This window comes from Notamacropus eugenii, chromosome 2 (genome assembly GCF_028372415.1).
Source record: "Notamacropus eugenii isolate mMacEug1 chromosome 2, mMacEug1.pri_v2, whole genome shotgun sequence".
Taxonomy (NCBI): domain Eukaryota; kingdom Metazoa; phylum Chordata; class Mammalia; order Diprotodontia; family Macropodidae; genus Notamacropus; species Notamacropus eugenii.
In genome coordinates this window covers 356,514,575-356,536,819 of record NC_092873.1, presented here as the reverse complement: position 1 = coordinate 356,536,819, position 22,245 = coordinate 356,514,575, and the positions used below count along the sequence as shown (strand labels likewise).

Sequence of the window (22,245 nt, the reverse complement as noted above, 5' to 3'; positions counted from 1 at the left end):
ATCTAAAAAAATGAAATTAAGGGGTGAGAGAGGAATATATTGGGAGAAGAAAGGGATGGGGCAAATTATCTCTCATAAAAGAGGCAAGTAAAAGACTTTTCCATGGAGGGGAAAAGGGGGGAGGTGAGAGAGAAAACATGAAGCTTACTCTCATCACATTCAACTAAAGAAAGGAATAAAATGCACACTCATTTTGGTACGAAAACCTATCTTACAATACAGGAAAGTGGGTGAGAAGGGGACAAGCAGGTTGGGGGGGATGATGGAAGGAAGGGCAATGGGAAGAGGAAGCAATTAGAAGTCAACACTCTTGGGGAGGGACAGGGTCAAAAGAGAAAATAGAAGAATGGGGGGCAGGATAGGATGGAGGGAAATATAGTTAGTCTTATACAACATGACTATTATGGAAGTCATTTGCAAAACTACACAGATATAGCCTATATTGAATTGCTTGCTTCCCAATGGGGAGGGATGGTGAGGGAGGAAGGAAGAGAACTCAAAGTTTTAGGAACAACTGTTGAGTATTGTTCTTGCATACAACTGGGAAATAAGAAATACAGATAATGGGGTATAGAAATTTATCTTGCCCTATAGGACAAAAGCCAGATGGAGATAAGGGAAGGGAGAGATTTTAGAAGGGAGCGCTGATTGGTGATAGGGGTAATTAGAATGTTTGGCGTTTAGGGATGGGGGGAGGGAAGAGATGGGGAGAAAATTTGGCACTCAAAGTTTTGTGGAAATGAATGTTGAAAACTTAAATTAAAAAAAAACAACCATACTGTGAGGTAAGAGCTATAAAAAAAAAAAAAGGTGATTGTGCAGGAAACTGCAAATCTATTATGTATAATTTGCTCTTCCTTTTAAATGCTACATTTGTCAAAGACAAGATTACTATGTGTATATTACTATATATATATAACATGTATATATATATATGCATACATACATATATATATATGCATACATACATATATATATATATATATATATATATATATAAAATATGTTACTATATATACTAATTGTATGCCCATTCTGTTCTACTGATCTACTTACTCAGGTTCGTCGCGGGAGACTGTGATATGTCACACAAAGGAAAATTTAAATCAATTTGGTCGGCCCTTCCATGGGTCACCAATTTGTAAAATAAAACCTTTATTTTCTCAAAAGAGATAGATTAAAAATTGAAAGACAATTTCTGACTAGGAATTTTAATTCCTCAATCCTTGAAGGACACTGCATGTAATTCAATGTCTACTTTTTATAGTAGAACCATAGTTTCCCAATATCCTAAGGTCAGAAAACATTTGCAGTCTGGTGCATGCTTGAAATTGTATACCTTTCATCTCTATAGACTATGCTAAGATGTCTTTCTTAATGGAGACACATCTCCAATAAGAACACCCATGAAATACAGGCCCAGCATTCAGTGACTCTTTCTATATATAACCAATCATTCTCAAGTTCAAAAGTTGAAGCTATTAATACAAATAGAAGTACTCAAAAGCGACATAAATCATGTAAAACTGACTCTTTTTGCTTTAGAGAAGAATTGAAACTGTTGCTAATATGCAACAAGCCAAGCCACCACCAAAGATTCCTCCAAAAGAAAGTTCTCCACTTTGTGGAAAATTTTACAACTCAATTTTCCAGCTCCCCAGAGGAGGAGACAGATTCTGATAAAGGTATGGGAAGGAGTTCAGTTCCTATCCCATCACTAAGACCATCTGTCATGACTGAAATTTAACAAGAAGGTAAACCAAGGCAATTCTCCAAGCAAGATAACATTTTTTAACTGAGCATACTACTTAGCAAATAATGAGTCAGTGGATTGCTTCCATTTATGCCAAAGACCACAAGCAAAAAGACAATTCCCCTTCTATAGGTTTTAGGGAATACAGAACAAAGAACAAAACAGGGTAGGTATCATGTTGAAGACAACATGATTATTACAGAGTAGAGATGCGGGGAACAATATGATTGTTTGAAAGTTTGGTCATGGGGGCCAGCGTGAGAGTCCAGGTGCAAGATAACAAACCAGACATCCTTGAAGGATAGTTTGGAGGTGGAAAGATATTAGACCTGACTACCTTATTTTCACACACATCCTACAAGGTCAGTTAAATTCCTTGAGGCAAAAGCTGATGCCAGAGGCAGCTGTCAAGATCTCTCTCATAAAGCAGAGTAGCCACAGTAGTGGGTTTCTGATGAAAGAGAATTTAAATTTAATTTCAGCACACATTCAATTGTTTACTATTTCCAGAGTACTGGACCTTTTTAGTAAGAAATAAGGAATTTCACAGAGAGTTCCACAGAAGGAAATGGAGCAAGGGAAGGGAATGGAAGTGCTGTCCAATGCTGGTTTTACAAGATAATCTACCCAACTTGAGGTAAAGTTAAACTAGAGAAAGACCAAGATCCTCCCAGGTCATATATGACACCATCTTCCTTAGCCCAGAAATCTTTCACATATGATAAAGCAAAGTTGCTATAATTTTAGAGACCATAGGAAAATACTTAAAGTAGTCATCTCCCAAGATTGAAGCTGAGGTGTCTATTATGTGGCATTTTCTCAGGACCTTAATCCAGTCCATTCAGTGAGTAGAGTTACTTATAGCTATGCCAGCAAATAGATTCCTATCCTTAATCCCCAAATCTCCATGTCACACAGTATGCATTACCTACTGTCTACCTATCCAAATCTCTACCAATCACCTTAGCCTTTTTTATTTCCTTCCCCTTTCTGGCTCAGTAAAAATCAGTGATTATGAATTCAATTTAGGTCTTTTGCAACTCATGCCTTACCAGTTTCCTTCTCTGTCTCTACCGACTTCCTTCACTATCCTCTGTATTTCTGTGGTTAGAGTAATTAAACAGCCTCTGTTTACAGATACTCCGAGTGCATCTGACCTTACCTGACCCCTTATTCTGACAGATATGGTAGTGACACCAGGTTCCCTAAACTTGAAGACAAAAAAGATGCACAGTCCTGCTTAAAAGAGATATATCAGTTGTCAGATGGAAGAGCTACTCATGAGGTTGTCCTGCACATCAGCTACACCATCATTGAAATGAGGACACAGCTAGTTAACTATATAGATGGATAGATGAATAGATGAATAAAAAGAAAGGAAAGGAAAGGAAAGAAAGAAACAAAGAAAGAAAGAAGGAAAGAAAAAGAAAGGTATGAAGGAAAAGAAAAAAGTAGGACTTCCATTAAGCATTTGCTAAGTTCCAGACACAAACACAAGTAAACAATTCAATAAAGGGCTTACTTACATCTTCATGGGAGAAAGTAACACTTAAAGAAGAGCTGGAAGGTGCATGGTACAGGTAAGGATTATATTCCATATAGATGGCATGAAAGTGCTAGAAAGACCTGAATCTTGATGAGATAAGGCCAAAGACAGCCCGTCAGTGCTCAGGGTGGTAGTAGGGGCATAATCCAATTTCCCAGCATAAGATAGGGAAGATAATGACCTGAGTGGAGATGGTTTAGCATGCCATGAAAATGCACATGCAGTCTTATAGAGGCTTGAATTCCTGGAAGATGAGGTCAAAACAGATCTATGAAACCAGAGTGGTTGCAGGGCTGAGGCCCAATTTGCCAGTAGAATGGCATGCAGATGATGGCCCAAGGGGAAACTCTCATGTAAATATGTATGCTGCAAGATGGGGCAGCTAGGTAGCACAGTAGGCAAAGTGCCAGACCTGCAGTCAGCAAGACCTGAATTCAAATCCAAACTCTGAAACTTACAAGCTCTGTGACCCTGGCCAAGTTACTTAACCTTGTTTGCCTCAGTTCCTCATCTGTAAAATGAGCTGGAGAAGAAAATGTCAAATCAGTTCAGTATCTCTGCCAAGAAAACCACAAGTAAAGTCACAAAGAGTCAGACACAACCGAAATGACTAAAACAGCAAACAGGTCTTGAATTTATTCCTTAAAAAGGCACTTTCCTCACAGCAACGCTGTGATAAGAGTACAACAAGTATTAGCCCTCCCATTTTAAAGAAGAAACTCAGACTTGAAGTAATTAAGTAACTTGCCCAAAGTTGTACTTCTCATAAGTATCTTCAAACTCATCTTTCTGATTTCAAGTCCAGTGCCCTACTCATTGACTTCCAAGGGCTTTCTGTACTTTCCTGGGAACTTAACCTCTTCCATGACTTCTGGACACATAGACTGTTAGAGTTAAGATAAATACTAGAGGTAATAAGGTAAACTCCTCCCCTCAATTTCATATGGGAGGAAATAAACCCCAAATCAATATCTCCAATCTTTACTTCTCTCTTAATTTTCAGTCCCAAATGTCTCACTGCCTTTTGGACTTCCTACTTTGAAGTCCTGTTGGTACCTAAACCTCACCATGTCCCAAACTCAGAATTTATCACAAACTGAGTCCCCTCTGAAGTCTCCTATTTCTTAATTAACCAAACTTGAAACTTCTGGGTCTATGCCTTTTCCTTCACCTTGTCTTCATACACAAATCAAGTCACCCAGTTCTATCGGTCATCCTTGTATAATGTCTCATATTCATCCTTTACTTTCCATTCCTACTACTTCCATACTGGTTCATGCCTTTGTCACTTCACACGCAACCTCCCAAAAGAGCAGCCGCTCTTCTTCTTCAATCCAATCTATACACCCTCAACTTCTTAAATCACAGCTCTGAAAATGTCAATCCTCTATTTGAAAACATTACCCATAGGATAAAGTCCACAGCTTTAGCCTTGTGTTCAAAGCTACCCCCGACCTATCTGTAAGATGTCTTATTATTTCCATACATAAGCCCCTCTGGATCAAATTACTCAAGTATCCGTATATATGTTTTATTTTTCTGTTTTTAGTCCTTTTAAGAATATTTTCTCTGTTTATCAGGAACTTGATAAACATTTCAATTTACAGACAGTCAAACCAAAAAAATAGGATTATATGTGAAATAGTGAACTTATCTTACATACCACTTTTTAAAGTGTTCGTCATATTTAACAAGGTAGTAAATAAAACTGCTCTGCCTTTGTCCCCTTTTCAATTATCTTCTTCTTCCCATCTTTTCTCCTCTACTTTTCTCTCCCACCCCCCAATTATATGTCATCTAAAAACAATACAATGAAGGTTACTATCAAAAAGTGTTAATCCGCCTTTCAAGGAACATCAAGATTGACTTCTGCCTTGTTTACAAAGCTTTCCTGTCAATTCTAGTCCAAATGATTCCTCTCCCTTCTGAAATTCTTCAGACATACAGTATGTCCCCTCTCCCTTACTAGATACAATCCACTTCTATTTGATAAATAATGGTTTGTTGTTAAGGTGCTGGGGAAACAAAGATGAAATAAAACAGAATTCCCTTCTCTTGTCATTGGAGTGGATAAGACATGCGTACAAATGACCTTAATACAAAACAGAATATGATCAATTCAGAGGAGTCCAAAATGCTATCATATAGTAATTAGCCTCTATATAATACTTTAAGATTTACAAAACAATTTCTAAAAATGTTTTTGATCTTCACAATAACCCATTTTACAGATGAAGGAACTGAGGCAGCCAGGAATTAAGTGACTTCCTCATGGTCACACAGGAAAGAAGATTTGAACGTGGGTCTTCCTAATTCTGGGTCCAGCTCTCTATTTACTTTGCCTCATAGATGCCTTGAGAAACTCAAATTACCTTGGACTCTATCCATGACTCAAATCTCAATGCTTTGACACTTTTCTGAACCTGCCCACCCTACTCTGCATGTCATTCAGATGTTTTGCAAACTTATCACAGGCTTTCTTTGGTCTTCTTTATCTTTGTGAAGGATCAATCCCAGGTGTTCTTTTTCTACTATACTCCTCATCCACAGGCACGTAGTAACAAGAGTCTAAAATACGATGGGTAGTGATCTCTCACGGGAACAGTAAATTTTGTGTTAATCCTTGCAACCAGTCTTCCTTTCCTGCAAAAAGTCTTTCTATTGCTCTCATGAAATGTACTGAGCAGCTATAAATTTAATGTGGAAAACTAATTAGCAATGGGAGAAAGATGCCAAATATCCAAACTCAGTTGTCAAGATCTTTCCAAGAACTTCCTGCTTGGGATTTTCTTTTTAAGTTTAGAACAAAGTTTCTCAAGAAAGAGGGGGATTTGGGACAGGCAGACTAACCTCAGTTGATAGCATAGCAAACAGGCTGCAGGCAGCTTCAGGGAAGCTACAGGATCAGACCCCACCTCTAAAGTCTAAGACTAGCATTGTGACCCTAAGTATGTCACCTAACTCCTCAACCACAATTTTTATTGTTCATTCTTTATTTTTCAATAGGACCAAAGACATCATGGGAAGTGTCGTGACTTGTGCATGATTTGGGTTTAAATGAGGCAAGGCTGTGCAAAGTCATCAGTGTCACTCTCTTCCAAAGTCTTCAAAGTCCAGTGGCAAGACAAAATTCAAGACAATTGACCATGGCTTGTAAAATGGGGTTAATAAGGGTAGGAGACATCAGTGAGGAAGAGAGATTTCAGGATGGGAAGGGAAGAGGAGGCTTCTTTGCAGCAGGTCATAAGTGAGAGACAAAGTCAAGCAACAGCCACTAAGGTGTCAGGGAGGAAGAGGTTCAGCCATCCAGGCCCCACTCGAGGCTACCGCAGGTGCCCGTGTCCAACAAAGCTTCCATCCAATGGGATTACAGCAACAGCATCTGAGGTCAGTTCCAGACCAAGTTCCCTGCCACGTTAAATAATCAGATTGAGCAAGAGTAGTTTGAAGAAACAGTTCATACTCTATATAACCTTTATGCAAAAGCAGAAAAGCTTTGGGGCCAATCCTACCTTGAAAGCTGTTTAGCTTTTGGTGACATATCCTATCTCTTTCTGCATAGAAACACATTAAGAAAAGGTTCTCAAGAAAATCACCAGATATATTCAGAAACAGAACAAGATATATGCTGGTCATGACAGGCCTTATGGAGAAAGACTTTCGTGTTATTGAAAGGACCATTTATGAAGACAGAGCAGTGGAAGATAAACCATGGAATCCTAGAGTCTGTCTCAGAATGAGACTCTCTTCTGTCTGCCAGTCTAATGCAAGTGTCCCCCACCTGAGCTCTCCAGGCATTCGTATCTGCTGCCAGAGCCACGGTGCCATTCTACTCCAAGGGCTAACTTTCTAAAATTCTGCTCCTTGTGTGACATCTAGTCACTCAGCATCTACCTTGTGTCTTTCAACTACGTAGGACTCTGCAATCTTTGTAGTTACCTCTGGGAAAAATGTAATGAAGCATTACACTTTTTTCATTCAGTTTCATAAAATGAGCTGTGTAAATCAAAGCAATCCAAAATCCATTTCTTATGCCACCGAGACTATTGGTTCTGTTCAATATTTATGCTGTCATCTCTACCAGGTGGCATTTTTTTTTATTTCAGCAAGTCATATTCAGGTATGGCTTCATTTCCCTTGAATTGAATCTTTCTTCCAGGCATGGTTTGATGAGGGGTAAGAGATGCCCATGGCCTGCTGCCTTACCTCCCAGACCTCAAGGAACTCACAGGATTACCAGAAGATCTATTTCTACTGTCAGTTTCTCATACCAAAGCTCATTGGAAAAATAATGTATAATGCTATTTATTTTTAATGTAACACTTATTACTAAGTAAACCAGTATTTCCAATGATTTCCAATTACCTTGATTCTCCTTGGAGAATTTTATTTCATTACTGCATTTCCATGAATGTTGGGAGGATATTATAATATTGCTTATTTTACTATGTAAGCACAATAAAGTCGATGCTAAACCATCAGACCTATAGACATCCTTGCTTTGTCCCTCAATGTATAATAAGCAAGTGTGGTGAACATTTTCCTTATGACTTCATTGTAAATATAACTTATGGGGAAAAGAATTTAGTAGGAATAATACTGTATGTGCTCATTTTTAACTATTTCCACTGCAAACTTACAAATCATAAACCTTTCTTGAATTCAATAAATCAGAATGCACATAGATCTTGTACTTAGTTCAGGTAAAATAATATGAATGTTGCCTAAGCAAAACTCCCAAAAATCTAAGTTAATATTTGTCTTTCTTCTACCTACATTCTTCATGACAGTGTCTTCCAAGATCATCCATATTTAATTTCTGTTATGGATGTATTAGTCATTCATCTAAATCCCAGAGGCTTGTTGAATGTTTTAATTGTATAAAACCTTTTTTGTTTTGCTATAGCCTGTAACAGTTTGTCTGTCTGCCTTTCACACTCATTGAAATAACTTTGCCCAAATATTAATGCATTAGTAAAACTTTTCTAAAATAATCTCTCTGTTAAAAAAAAATGAGGATAACAGGTTCTCACAGAAGTCACAGCAAGCTTCAGATGAAATAATACATGTAAAGTACTTCCTAATCTCTTAATTGTTATATAAATGCCAACCATTGTGATTGTGTATACACAGGTTGGTATGGAAGAAAGAACACAAGACTGAGAGTTAGAAGACTGTTTGTAATCCAAGATTTACCACTGATGAACTTTATGACCTTAGACTGCTAGATGGCATAGTGAATAGAGCCTGGAGTCAGGAAGATCTGAATTCAAATCTTGCTTCAGACCTTTATGAGCTATGGCATTTAGCCTCAGTTTCCTGATCCATAAAAATAGACATAACAATAGCTTCTACTTTTCAGGGCTGCTACGAGGACCAAATGAGACAGCATTTCTCCAGTATTTTGCAAACCTGAAAGCACTATATGAATGCTATCTTTTATTGTTATTATTTCAGATCTGAAACTAGAGGGAGTCCTGGAATCTGGCAGAGTGGAGAGGGAGCTGGCTACATGACTTTGGGGCAGACCATGTGTAATATAAGGAGGATTTCTGTTCTTAGAGTTCAGTTTCCCAGGCTCCATGGCCATAACAATCTCAGTTTCCCAAGCTCATGCTAAATTGTAAACATCTGAAGGATAAATCACAGGTGCCTTACTCCTTTGAACTTTGGTCTAGTTCACAGCTGTAACACATCAGGTGCTGAGTCAAGTAGGCTTTGGTGCCTTCTGGCTCTGAGACCGTCAGTACATATTCTGGGAAATTGATAGTCTTGCCTTGGGGCTTGCTCATGGGAAGGATGCTTTGCCTGAGACTTTTTTGATTTCCCAAACTGGAACTCTGGGCAGTTATTATCAAGGGGCCCCCCAACTGACCAAAACCCAGATGTTGACCCTCTCTCCATTTGGTGATGTATTTTCTCCACCTTCTGGATGATGACCTTTCCCCTGAGCAAGTGGATGATGTTAGTAGAAGGAGGACACCTCTCATAGGGGGAGGAGGGGAGAGGAGACCTCTCATAGGGGGAACCTTTAGGGTTGAATGTTATATGTGCTTTGACCAGCCCCCATTAAGTCTTGGGGGGACAGAATCTGTGTTTCCTTCAACCAGCTCTCATTGAAGCTTGAAGGGATTTAGGGGCGTGTACAACAAGTTTTGCCTTTCTCGATGGAGATGTATGGGTAGCTGCCCCTCCCCTCCTTGCCAGCCCCTGCAAGAAGGGTGATTAAGGGATGCTGTAGGAGTTAGTGGTCCCATTGTCAGCAACCCTTGTGAGAACACTAGAACACTGGACTAGAATAAAATATGGTATTTAGTGGGACTGGGATAGTTGTCCAATATCTCCTAGTTATTGTGTTATTTTTTGTGGCTATGGTAGCTATAATTCTATGGAGCCCTCCCCAGGTATAGGAGGATGGAGTATGGACCCCCTTCCAAGAGTGGGAGGATGTACCCTCTACTCCTAGAGGTTTTGAGAAAGTTTTGCTGAAAATTGTGAACACCCTTGATGAGAAGTGAGCTAGAAAGGCTGCAGGAGTTGTAGAAATGCTGTGGGAGACCCAGACTGATGTAGCCCTGGAGGAGTAGGAGAGTCAGTGTTCAATGACAGAAGTGGCAGTGTCCCAGACCAACCAGAGAGACCTTGACCCAGTGGCATAAGCAGTGACTGCGGAGCAGAAGCAGACTCAACAGGAACAGACAGCCACCTGCACCCAGACCCTGCAAGGAGCAGGGAGTGGTCAGCCCCCCAACCTACAGGAGGACGAACCACAGAGTTAGGGACTCAACCCTGGGTCGAGATGAAAACTTTGCAGCAAGGTAGGAGCACAAGGTAGGAGAGTGTGCTTCCCTGCTACGTCCCCTTGGAATGAGTTGGGACCCAGGGGTAGAGCTGTCAACGTTGGGATGGGGGAAGTGCCATAACCCCTAGGGATCTACCCTATTGGCTTTGTCACCCAATTGCTTCCCAGACTTTGTGGTGGGGACTGGAGCAGTGATAGGACTTGAACTTTGTTGGCTCACTAGAGCGTGTGTACACCTGAGAGTACCAGATGGGAGCCTGCAATGGCGTATGAGAAGAAGGACACAGCCCCAAGAGGACTTTCAGGACTTGGACCCTCTGCTTTGATTGAGGGGAGTGTAACCAATTGTGGCTCAGGAGCAGAGTATATTGTGTTCTCTGCCACCCCTGGGGATGTGTTGTGTTAAGAGAAGCACCCTTCCAGCGAGGAGGAGCTGACTGCTCACTCTCCAAAGATTTTGGCCCCCAAAGAAGGTATGAAGTGGGGGGTTCTGATCTTATTTTGGTTTGAAGAGTGCTTATTATGCTATGCGATTTGATCCTTAAAATATACAAATGTGTGTGTGTGTGTGTGTGTGTGTGTGTGTGTGTATCACATCTCGTTAGCATGACACCATAGTGGTCTAGGCTGTAACTGCTGATCTACTTTGGTAGAGGAGTTTCCTCATGCAAGAGTTCTGTACATCAGGGAAACCAGAAGTTTTGACACACATATACCTATGGCTCGTGCCTAGTGTAATGTCCTAGAACAACAAACACCTCCAACTCCGGCATATTGACAATGTTTATATTAATAACCATGATAATAATAATCTCAGTGATTTATTACATAGTACTTTATTTTGACAAACACTGTCTACACCACCCCTACATTGTCTCATCTGGACCTCACAAGAATTCGAGCAGAGAAGGACTTCAGACGTTATTGCCCCTGTCTTACAGATAATGGAAACGAGTTTCAGAAAAATGGAAAGACTTACCCAAGGTCATATACATGATAGGTAGCCAAGAAAATGTGAATATTTATTGAAAAAAGAATTTAACTCAAGAAGTTGCTGTTATATAGGGACAGCTTGCTTCCTAATTCATAGAGCAAGGAGTATTTCTTAATAATGATTAGTATCCAATAAGTTAACATATTTAAGGTACTTTGGAAATCTTAAAGTGCTATATAAATGCTAGCTATCATGATGATGATGATGCAGGAATACTATTTCTTTCCAGGAAAAAAAATCATGCATACATTCTTATCTTTCAGTTAGTATCTTAACCTTCCTAGATGAGATATACCTCTGTTTGTTTGTTTTAAATTAAGACCAGTATCTTTAGTGTGAGGGCTTGGTGAGGCCTTTTCAGTGTTGCTCGTTCATCTGTGGTGTCTACTTAACATTCAGTCCTTACCTGTGGCTCCAAGAGGTTTACCAGCAGCCACATCTCAGTGAAACCTCTTAGCAGATGGACTGAACCAGGCTGATGGAAATGAATGGGCCTCAAACTTATTGGTAAGTTAGGAGAGTCTCTATTCCAAGTACATGAAGATTTTCCCCAGGGGAGTAGGCAAATGAGAGCAAGCACTTGGAACTTAGTCAGATATCGAAGATGCCAAGATCATCCGCTGCATCTGAGGCCATCATCAGTCATTTTGATGTTTGTCTTACCTCTAGACTTTGATGACTAGAAGAGACAGTGAGGCTGAAGACACTGGGCAACTCTGCCTCACTTAAATCCAATTCACATATAAGTCAAGACATCCCCCCTGTGACATCACTGGTCCTCTTCAAAATTAAGGACAAGCAACAGTCTTTCTGGATATCTACTACCTTTTCAATCTTCTTGTACCTAACTCACCTAGACCTACTCTATGATCCAGTGACACTGGCCTCCAAACTGTTCCACCCATAAGATACCTCATCTCCAGGCATTTCCTCTGGCTCATGGAATTATCTCCTTCCCCATCTCCTTCTCCTGGTCTCATGGGCTTCCTTCAAGCTTTCAATAAAATTCTTTATCCTGCAAGAGGCCTTTCCTAATGCCCCTTGATTCTAATGCTGTGTTCCTCTGTCAATTGTTTCTAATGTATCCAATCTATAACAGATTTGGATAGTCTGATCTCCATTAGGGTGGAACTTCAGAAGACCACAAGCTGCCATGTGCCTTTCTTAACAGAGTATTGCAGAATCCCACCATCTCAGAACTTTACAGCTGTAAGAACAGGAAGGACTTCAGACCAACCTTGAGTCCTTGAGCTCATATACTATACTCCTTGGTTTTGCTACTATGAGAGCAACAAAATCTAACACTTTAATGATAATGGATGAGTTAAAAGGCAAAAATAATATCTGGCATGACTTCATGTGCTCAATAGATAAAAAAAAACCTCAAAATGACATAATCCTTTCAATTTAAAGGCTGCTCTCTCAAAAAGATTAATCATCACCATTTTTAAGCAAAAGATCACTAAGTTCTCACTCTCCGGAAGAAAAGGTTTTCTAGAGAAATATAGGCACTAGAAATATATAGGTACTTCCTAAATTACTTACGTATGGCTCTTATGAGTCTTGAATACATAATAGCTCTGAAACACTGTGAGTTATCCATTTATTCATTTTAAAAACTTATTAATCCCTTCAGTTTCATGAAAGAGCCTTGGAATCTGTACCAGGGCTTGTAATGTTCACTCACATTATTGATTGTTCCAATACATTATAATTTTTAGATTATTTTTAGGCTATCACTTGAAGTATTTTCTGCCATGCTTTTTGTTTTTTTCTGGAAAAGAATCATGTGTGTGCGTGTGTGTGTGTGTGAGTGTGTGTTACGTGTACTTGAGACACAGAGAGAGAGAGACAAAGAGATTGACAAGCATAACACCAGATACATCACCTGCATTTCTTTTTTTTGCTGAGAATACAGTTTTGTTTTGTTTTTTTATCAATTGCTCAATGTTCTGCAAAAGATGAAAAAGAATAGTGATAAAGAGTCTCTACTGAGCTCCACCCATCTTCCATTTCAACATAATAAATGTCTTACATGTTTTAAGGGCAAAACACATACTAGAATGTATCAGATTGGTTATTAGTAACAATAATGCTAAATTGGCAAAAAGAAGACAGCCCAGTGAGAAGAAAATCCTTCAGATGGGACACACCCTCCCAGCTCAGTATATAAAGGCTTGTCACGGTCCCTAGATAGCAAGCATTGCTTGAGTTGAACCTCTACTGCATCACTATGTCCCAGAGATATAGCTCCAGCAAGCATTACTCTTCCTCCCAAAGTGGAGGAGGAGGAGGAGGTTCCTCTGTCAGAGTCTCAAGCACTAGAGGCTCTGGCTATGGGGTTAGCTCTCTTGGTGGAGGATTTGGCTTAGGTGGGGGCTCTAGCTATGGCAGCTGCTCAAGAGGGGGATTTGGCAGTGGATCAGTGAGGGGCTTTGGAGAAGGTTTTGGTGGTGGTAGCTATGTTGGGAGTAGTTTTGATGGTGGTAGCTATGGCAGTGGTAGCTTTGGGGGAGGAAGCTTTGGTGGAGTCTTTGGGGGAGGCTTTGGGGGAGGTGATGGAGGCCTCCTCACAGGCAATGAGAAGGTCACCATGCAGAACCTCAATGACCGCCTGGCCTCCTACCTGAACAAAGTACAAGCTCTGGAGGAGTCGAACTCTGAGCTAGAACAAAAAATCAAGGAATGGTATGAGAAACATGGCAACACAAATCAGCAAGAACCTCGTGACTACTCTCATTATTATGACCAAATCAAAGACCTTAAGGATCAGGTAAGAAACATAATTTATACTGCTTCTGAATCAGTCTTTTGCTTACTCTCAGTCTTATATTTCTAAGTCTTATATTTTTAGATAAGAAGAGCTTGTCTCAGAGTCAGGAGACTGAAGTTCAAGATTCCTCTAACATTTAACTACGTGGCCCTAGATAAGTCCTTTAACCTTTTCCAGTGTCCCTAGGCAATTCTGTAAGACTCTAAGTTTCAGAGCAGGTTCTGATCTGCATTATAAGAAGGAGCTTCTCATTGACAGTTACTTAGAGCAATGAAATCACAAATTCAGCCTGTCTCTTCTTTCTCAACAACAACAACAAAAAAAAATTGACATAGAAAAATTTTAAATCAAGAAACATGAGCTACTAATCACTATTGCTTATGTTATTCTTGGTCCTGGGAATAATTTAGTATGATCCAAAATTAGAAGAGTTGAGGGAAAGTGATCCTTACCCAACATGCAATGGTAAACTGTTATTGGTCAGCAAGGATGTCAGACTATTGAAAGCTGCTGGATCTCCAGGGAACTCCTGAAGAAAGGAAGTAAAATCAAAGAAATGAGAGGGAAAAACTATAAAAGGGCAAACTAAAGAATCATTCAAATGTTGCAAAAAATCTCTCCTAGTTCTATCAGAGCAAATAAAACATACTCACAAATTCATAGAAATTTACTCTCTCCTACATTTCCAAAAGTATGAATTCTCCCAATTGGAAATAAGAGATGCAATTTATATCTTCCAAGGATATCTAAAATTCAAATCTGATGGGTCAATTCTAAATGTAATTACTTAGTACTGAATCAGTCAGAGCAGTCCTTAAGTCAGAGAAATAACATGGTGTGATAACATCAAGGATTTCAATTGCTGAGTATAAAAAACAAAATGCCTGGTCAGAAAAGGCATGACTTCAGAAATCCTAGAAGATTCAAGCTTGAGGAAACAAGTGAGTGCACTGCATGTCATTCTTAAGTGACAAAAGTATCCCCATAGGATTCTATGAGGTAATAATGGTTAAATTCAGTTCTTAAAAAGGACAATCTTTTTCAAAATGCATATACGTGACCTCTTTCTCAATTATTTTTCTTCTACAGATCCTGAATCTAACTAATGACAATGCTAACGTGCTGTTGCAAATTGACAATGCCAGGCTGGCTGCTGATGACTTCAGACTGAAGTAAGCAAAGAGAATAAGGAGCATGCGCTGCTGAAATTGTCAGACTTGAATTTGGTGTGGGTAATTTCTTAACAAAATAAATATGAATTTCCAATGTCCCCCAAGTGGCAATCTTGCCTGTAAAATTTTTGAAAATCAGTCAAAATTAAACATTTTTGAGATCATCAGAGAAATTTTCAGTAGTAATAATATTATCCACTGTATTTGAGATCAGAAATACTTTGCAACTAACTTTTAAGTCATTTTGGACAGTGTTGCTTTTACTCAACTGTTACCATCATTTGTGTGTGAAGTAGAATGAACATGCTGAAATAAAATAGGAAATCAATTGGTTACCACACTGTGAAATAAAATCTATTAAGAGTCAAGAAGTTACAAAATAATAGTCAAGATATTAATAGATACAATTCTATTAGTAATAGAGTTGGTCCTTTCAGACTAGGAAAATTTCTCTAAGATCCAGAGTAATACTCTGTAGACAGTAGGTGCTTAATTAGTGTGTTTTGTATTATTTGGACTATTTTGGTATGGTATTTTATTATATTATATTATATTCTGTTACTTTACATTTTCTCAAGCTCCTCTTTCCTATTCTTCCCCTCCCACAAAAGATATTCTTTTCAATGCATTGAGTTATATTACTGATTATACCATGTCTCTTTCAGGTATGAAAATGAAGCCACCCTGCGTCAAAGTGTGGAGGCTGACATTAATGGCCTGCGCAGAGTCCTAGATGATCTGACCTTGTCCAAGACTGACCTAGAGATGCAGCTAGAAAGTCTGAATGAGGAACTGGCCTTCCTGAAGAAGAATCATGAGGAGGTGAGACAAAGTTCTGTTCCATCCCACCATGTCATACCCTAATCCCCTAAATTCTTATTATTGTCATGAAAGCTATAGTCATATTATGGGCTCTCTTTCCTCTATAGGAAATGAAAGATCTTCAGAATGTGTCCACTGGTGATGTGAATGTGGAAATAAATGCTGCCCCAGCAGTGGATCTGACTGAATATCTGAACCGCATGAGAACCGAATACGAGGCAATGGCTGAACAAAATCGCAAAGATGCTGAAGCCTGGTTCAATGAAATGGTGAAAATTACTCATTATGCCTAGAAGTCACTCACCTTTCCATAAAGGTGGTTATTGTTTTCTAATTATTCTTTTCTCTCTCTGCTCTCCTCTGCTTTTATTCTAGAGCAAGGAGCTGACCACAGAGATCAATACGAACGTTGAACAAGTGTCCAGTCACAAATCTGAAATCACCGAATTGAAACGCAGCCTACAAGCTTTGGAGATTGAACTACAGTCACAACTGGCCCTAGTAAGTTAACAATAACCTCTCTGTTTCCATAACATAAGTTCTGTGTTCCCAAAGTGTTTTGATGCATTTCTCAAGAAAGTACAAAGTTTTAGAGATTTCATTTTTAAGCTTTCCCGTTCAACTTTGTGATCCCATGGATAAATGTTCACCAAATTTGGAAATGTGTCCTTAGTCCTTCATGAGGGTGAAGGAGGAGAGTGTAAAAGTTGGCTTGAAGTTTAACATTAAAAAAGTCTAAGATCATAGCAATTGGTTTCATCACCTCATGCCATATAGACAAAGAAATGGAAGCAGTGACAGATTTTATATTCTTTGGTTCAAAAATCACTGCAGATAGTGACTGCAGCCATGAAACTGAAAGACTCATGCTCCTTGGAAGGAAAGCTGTGGCCAATCTAGATAGCATATCTTTAAAAAGAGATATCACCTTATTGACAAGGGTCTGTTGTAGTCAAAACTTTGTTTTTTCCAGTAGCAGTGAAAGCTAAAGTATAAGGCAAACCAAGCACCACAGAATCAATGCTTCCCAATTGTGGTGCTAGAGAAGACTTTTGAAAGTCCCTTTGCCAACAGGGAGTCAAATCAATACTTAAAAAATTAATTCAGGATATTTACTGGAAGGTCAATTACTGAAGATGAAATTCAAAAACCTGGCCACATAATGAAAAGATAGGACTCATTGGAAAACACCCTAATATTGGGAAAGATCAATGGTAAAAGAAAAAGGAAATGACAGAGGATGAGATGGATAGATACTGTCATGGAAATAATGAACATGAACTTGGAAAGACTTTGAGAGAGAGAATATGAAAGGTACTAGATTGCTATGGTCGATGGGGTCATGAAGAGTTGGAAATGACTGAATGGTTTGACAACAGTGACAACAGAGAGAAAGGAACATAGATCATAGTACCAGGCTTTTGAAATACAACAAAGACACCACATCAGAGCCAAAACTGGAAGTGTATTGGTCTGAAATTGCTAAATTGCTAAAACTAGATCAGGTCATATATTTCTAAATGTAGTCAAAGTTCTTAATTCCTCTGTGAATTTTCTAATTTTGTTGTATCCCATTTAATCATTGATGTTGTCAATTCATACAATGCTCCTCTCCTTCTCAGAAACAATCCCTGGAAGCAACTTTGGCAGACACAGAAGGTCGTTACTGTGTTCAACTATCACAAATCCAGGGCCAGATCACTGCTCTGGAAGAGCAGTTACAGCAGATCAGGGCTGAAACAGAATGCCAGAATTCAGAATACCAGGTCCTCCTTGACATCAAGATCCGCCTGGAGAATGAAATTCAGACCTACCGCAGCCTTCTAGAGGGAGGAGGGTGAGTGAAAGAAGCACCACTATTGGACATTTTCCTGTCTACTAATTTTGTAGATAGGAGAGATTCTTCCAATTTTTGAGAAGCAAAGAGTTGTTAGAGGAGAAATACATAACTCTATCTGAAATCTTGGGTCCATCCTCCCTGATTTTGGCCAAGGAATGATCATTCTAACCAGAAGACACCTTTATCAAGTATCAACTCTCTCTGTCTCCCACTTCTCCCTGTCTTGCCCAGGATGAAAGGTCAGTGACCCCTCATGGGCTGAATTCCAAATAATGACTGGCATGAGGACTTTCACCTGCTCTGTTTTTCCCAATGATTTGCTCTTCTTCAGGTAGCCAGGTGACCTTCTGATACCAAGGGCTCATCATATGAGTGACCTTTGGCATTCATTTATTGATGATATTTTATTTATTGACAATTGTTTGATTGATGATAGCCAATGAGCTTTAACCCTACAGAAGATCAGAATGCCCAAACTCAAGTGAACCACTAGTCTCAGTTTCCCATAGTAGAAGGAACTATGAACATGCACCATCACACTTTGCCATCAATCTCTTCTCAAACTATTTAGCTTCTCTAAGAGTCTAATAAAATCAGGGAAAGAAGGACATACATTTGGTCATGGTTATGGATAACTATGGATAACTTATGGATAACATTAACATTTATCTCCATTTTTATATTTCTCGTAGCACATCTGGAAGCAGTGACCATGAAGTAAACTCTAGTGGCTATGGAGGAAGCACTAGTGGTGGAGGATATGGTAGAAGATCCAGTGGTGTCCAAGGGAGTAACTCCAGTGTTGGAAATGGAGTAAGCTCTGGTGGAAGTGGAGAATTCAAAAGTTCTGGCTCCAGAGGAGGTTCAGTTGGAGGACAAGGAGAAAGCACTGTATCTGGTGGAGAATCTCCTTTGAAAAGCAGCTCTGGAACAAGGTCAGCAAAAACTAATTAGGGTAATCAGAATCCATTTTAATTTCTTGTGGGTTTTGCTTATGAGGTTTTTTCCTCTCATTCTTCTTAATTTTGGAAACACAAAAGTTTCTGCTTTCAGAAAGAAATTCTTTTGATAATAATTTTGAAGTTAAAATACAGGTTTTTAAATATTGTTTTCACTTCGGCTACTTCTAACTAAAAGTCACTTAAATTGAAGTGGCATCTCCCTTGAACATTAGGAGAGACAAACAGAGAGACTTTGTTTCACAAAGAAAATAGAAGTCCAGTGCAAGCTCTGAAAGGTTCTAGAGGCAAGCTTTTTAATATGAGCCAAGTGACCAGTTATGCATCTATTGTTTGAGAACCATTCTAAGTTGGGAGAAGCCCCTAATCAAGTTGGCTGAATTATGAGGAATGTTTTAGTCTGGACAACTCTGGAAGCCCATCTAGTGAATGCAAAAGGGTTGTAACCTATGATGGCAAAGAGAAGACCCACACTAACAAAAGCACAGATCCTTGAATATTAACATGGTAGAAAATAATTCAAACCTGAAATTTTGAATAATACTCAGAAGGGGTAATTATTGGTAGACCCTTTCTTTATGTTTTCTTTTAGATTAGAAATTTACTTTGTGTATCTATATTAAAGTATTTTAGTTGACAAATATGCCTTTCAAGGACCAAAGTGCAGTTTTTCTGATTATAGGAGGGTATGCCAGTTAATGGTTTCACTCATTATTACTTGTTAGTTTTCCTTGCTCAAGTGCAGCTTTGGGGGACTCTTGAACTCTCAGCAATTTTATTGAAGAGGAGCACTCTTCATTATATAGGAGAAATGCCAATATTGGTCATTTTTCACCTGCAGATTCTAATAGAAGCCATTTGATCAAGACCATCATTGAGGAGGTGGCCCCTGATGGTAGAGTCCTTTCATCCAGAGTGGAATTAGATACTAAGAAGCACTACTATTAACCAGGGTTGACATGGAAAAATCTCCTTCCCTAGACCACAGTATATCAAGGTCAAGCAAAGAAAATCTTCATCCTTCCTAATGGTCATAGACACCTTTTCTCTCTTTAAATATAAGGTGTCTAAGGGGTTTCTCATGATTTCTTTCCCCTTCGTTTTCACTTTACTAGAGAGAATTCTTCAATGATAATTCATAAAGAAACTTTCTGTTCCTTCTTTTATATTTCAATAAACTTTCTTCCTGATGCAAACAATATAATTGTGTACACGTTATATTTCTCTTTTGAATTAGACATTCATAGCCTTAACAGGAAATGTTATAGTATCATAGGAGTCAAAGTAAGATCTTAGAAAAACCATCCAGTCCAACCCATTCATTTTCCAGGGAAGGAAACCGTGACTCAGACAAAACAAAAACAGCGGTTTCCTCCAAGGTCACTCAAGTAGCAAGTCCCAAGGTTGGATTTGACCCTGGGTCATCTGATTCTAAACCCAGGGCTTCTCCAAGAACAGCAGCATATTCATAGTGAGTCTCTATGTTGAAAGTTATTTATCCAAAAATTCTTTGCAAGCATATCTCAATTTCCTGAAACAAAAGTCCTGTCTTATTTCAGACAAGTGTTCTAAGATTGTGTAAAGCATTTTCTTCCCCTCAAAAAATGCTCATATATTGCCAATCTTAAGAGGACTTTCTTCCGTAATTGTGTAGAGTCCACAGCCTCTTTCTCATTCTCTGGGATACAATTATGTGGTTTCTGAAAATCCATGAAAATCAATGGGCAGAAATTTGGTCATATGCCTAAAATAATTGGACATTACAATAAATCACAATGATGTAGGTATTCTTCTCCTTCTTCATAGTCAAAAATACGAACACCTTCTCACATATGCATGTTGAGTAATCTCTCCAATGGAGAAAAGGCTGAGGAAAAAGTTCAGAATGATTATTGCTTAGTTGAAGTGGAAATCATATAGCAACTTAGGAAAGAATATGGGGTGAGTTCTCAACATATCTTTGTCCTTCAGCATTCAAGTGAAGTCATATCTTGAAATCTGAAATTTACTAGTCCTTTTAACTAATGACCACTAAGAGGAAGAGATAATTGAGGTATGTAAGCAAGCTAAAGGTAATGAGGCATCTAGGTAAATGCCACTTTAATATTATGGAAGGGCAATCTTACATTGGATATTATTTTGATAAGTCCCAAAAGAAATTCCTAGTGTAAAGTTGTGTCCCATTTAAACAGCAGCACTATCTCAATATCTTTGTCCCCAACTGCTCACTTGCATAAGGCCCAAACAGGAATTTGGGAACTGTAGCTTGCTTGTCACCCTAAGGAAGGGTAAGGTACTTCACTGAAATAAACCAACTCTCAAAGGAGTAGAAATTTCTAACAAGAGAGTTCATACCTCCTGCCTGGGAGGTGACAAACTTCAAGGCCAAAGATCTGAGGAGTCAAATAGAAGAGCCCTCTGCCTATCCTAGGATAAAGTTCTCTGACCTTTCTGAAAAAAGAACAGCTGCAATACAGATGAAAGGAGCAATATAGCAACTAAGCAAAAATATCACACAAACACCAAGCTAAACCAGGGGCTAAAGGTGGTGGGAAGTACAGTTATCCATCAAAGAGCAAGCCCAGGGATTCAAGTAGATTGATCCATTCAGCAAAAACATCTCAATGGCCAAATAACTAGTTTAGTGTAGGTTAACATTGGCTAAGCTCAGCAGCCAAGTAACCTGCATGGTACAGTAGGACAGCAGCCATGTCCCTGCGCCAGCCCATACTGGCATCAGTTCTTTCCAGTGAGGAAAAAACCCAGCAGCAGATCCACGTGTTCATGAGAGACTCCTGGTAATCCCATTAAGAATAAGCCCAGCTAAGAGCAAAGCAGCTCACCCATCACCAACGCCCTGCTTCATAGTGAACTTCATGAGGACTCTGCAGAGAAGGAAAGCCAAGGAAGGTCTCCAGTTCTGAAACTGTAAGTTGTCTCAGGCATTTGTGTTTCTTACACCTTTGCCTCATAACTATTGTACCATAAGTGTGGGTCTCTTTGGCTTTCTTTTTCTGTCATTGAAGTAAATGTCTTTTTGAAGAACCATCTATTGGTTGAGCACTTAAGGGAAACAATAATAGGACTCATAATCGACAATATTGGCTCTGGGGTGCCACAGGTTCACCCCTGGAAACCAAGGTAGCAACCCCTCTTCCAGGCATCCCACCAGCCAATACCAGTACAAGTTAGAGGCGTGATCTTTAGAGGGCATGCTGCCACACTAGAAAGGAGATGCTAGGAGGTGAAGAGAAGACAGGGAAGTAAAGGAAGGAACTTTTCCTGACTCTTTAAAATTTCCCTCCAAACAACTTTAAAACACTGGCTCCAAATGAATTCTAGAGTGGTAAAACCAACAAAAGGATGAGGTGAAACAATATTCCAGCACAAGAAAGCCTAGAAGGTCAGCAGGAAAGATCTCTCTTGTTGGAGTAAGCAGAGAATGCAATCCAATGCATGCTGTGCCAAACAAGCCAACACTGAGGTTCAGGGCCCTGCATCAGGCATCCAGTAGGGCCATACCTGCCGCAAGTCAGCAGCAGGCCTTGAATCTGTAACTGTAACTGAATCTGTAACAGTGACTT

General features: G+C 39.3%; 1 protein-coding gene across 1 annotated transcript; it reads left to right on the top strand.

Annotated features, from left to right (window-relative positions):
- Positions 1–13,288: 13,288 nt before the first annotated feature.
- On the top strand, positions 13,289–19,639 carry LOC140528500 (keratin, type I cytoskeletal 10-like). Its single transcript, XM_072646383.1, has 8 exons — positions 13,289–13,868; positions 14,958–15,040; positions 15,706–15,862; positions 15,970–16,131; positions 16,238–16,363; positions 17,485–17,699; positions 18,395–18,637; positions 19,503–19,639. Exons 1-8 carry the CDS (start codon positions 13,329–13,331, stop codon positions 19,507–19,509), a joined length of 1,533 nt encoding a protein of 510 aa, XP_072502484.1. The 5' UTR covers positions 13,289–13,328; the 3' UTR covers positions 19,510–19,639.
- Positions 19,640–22,245: the final 2,606 nt, after the last annotated feature.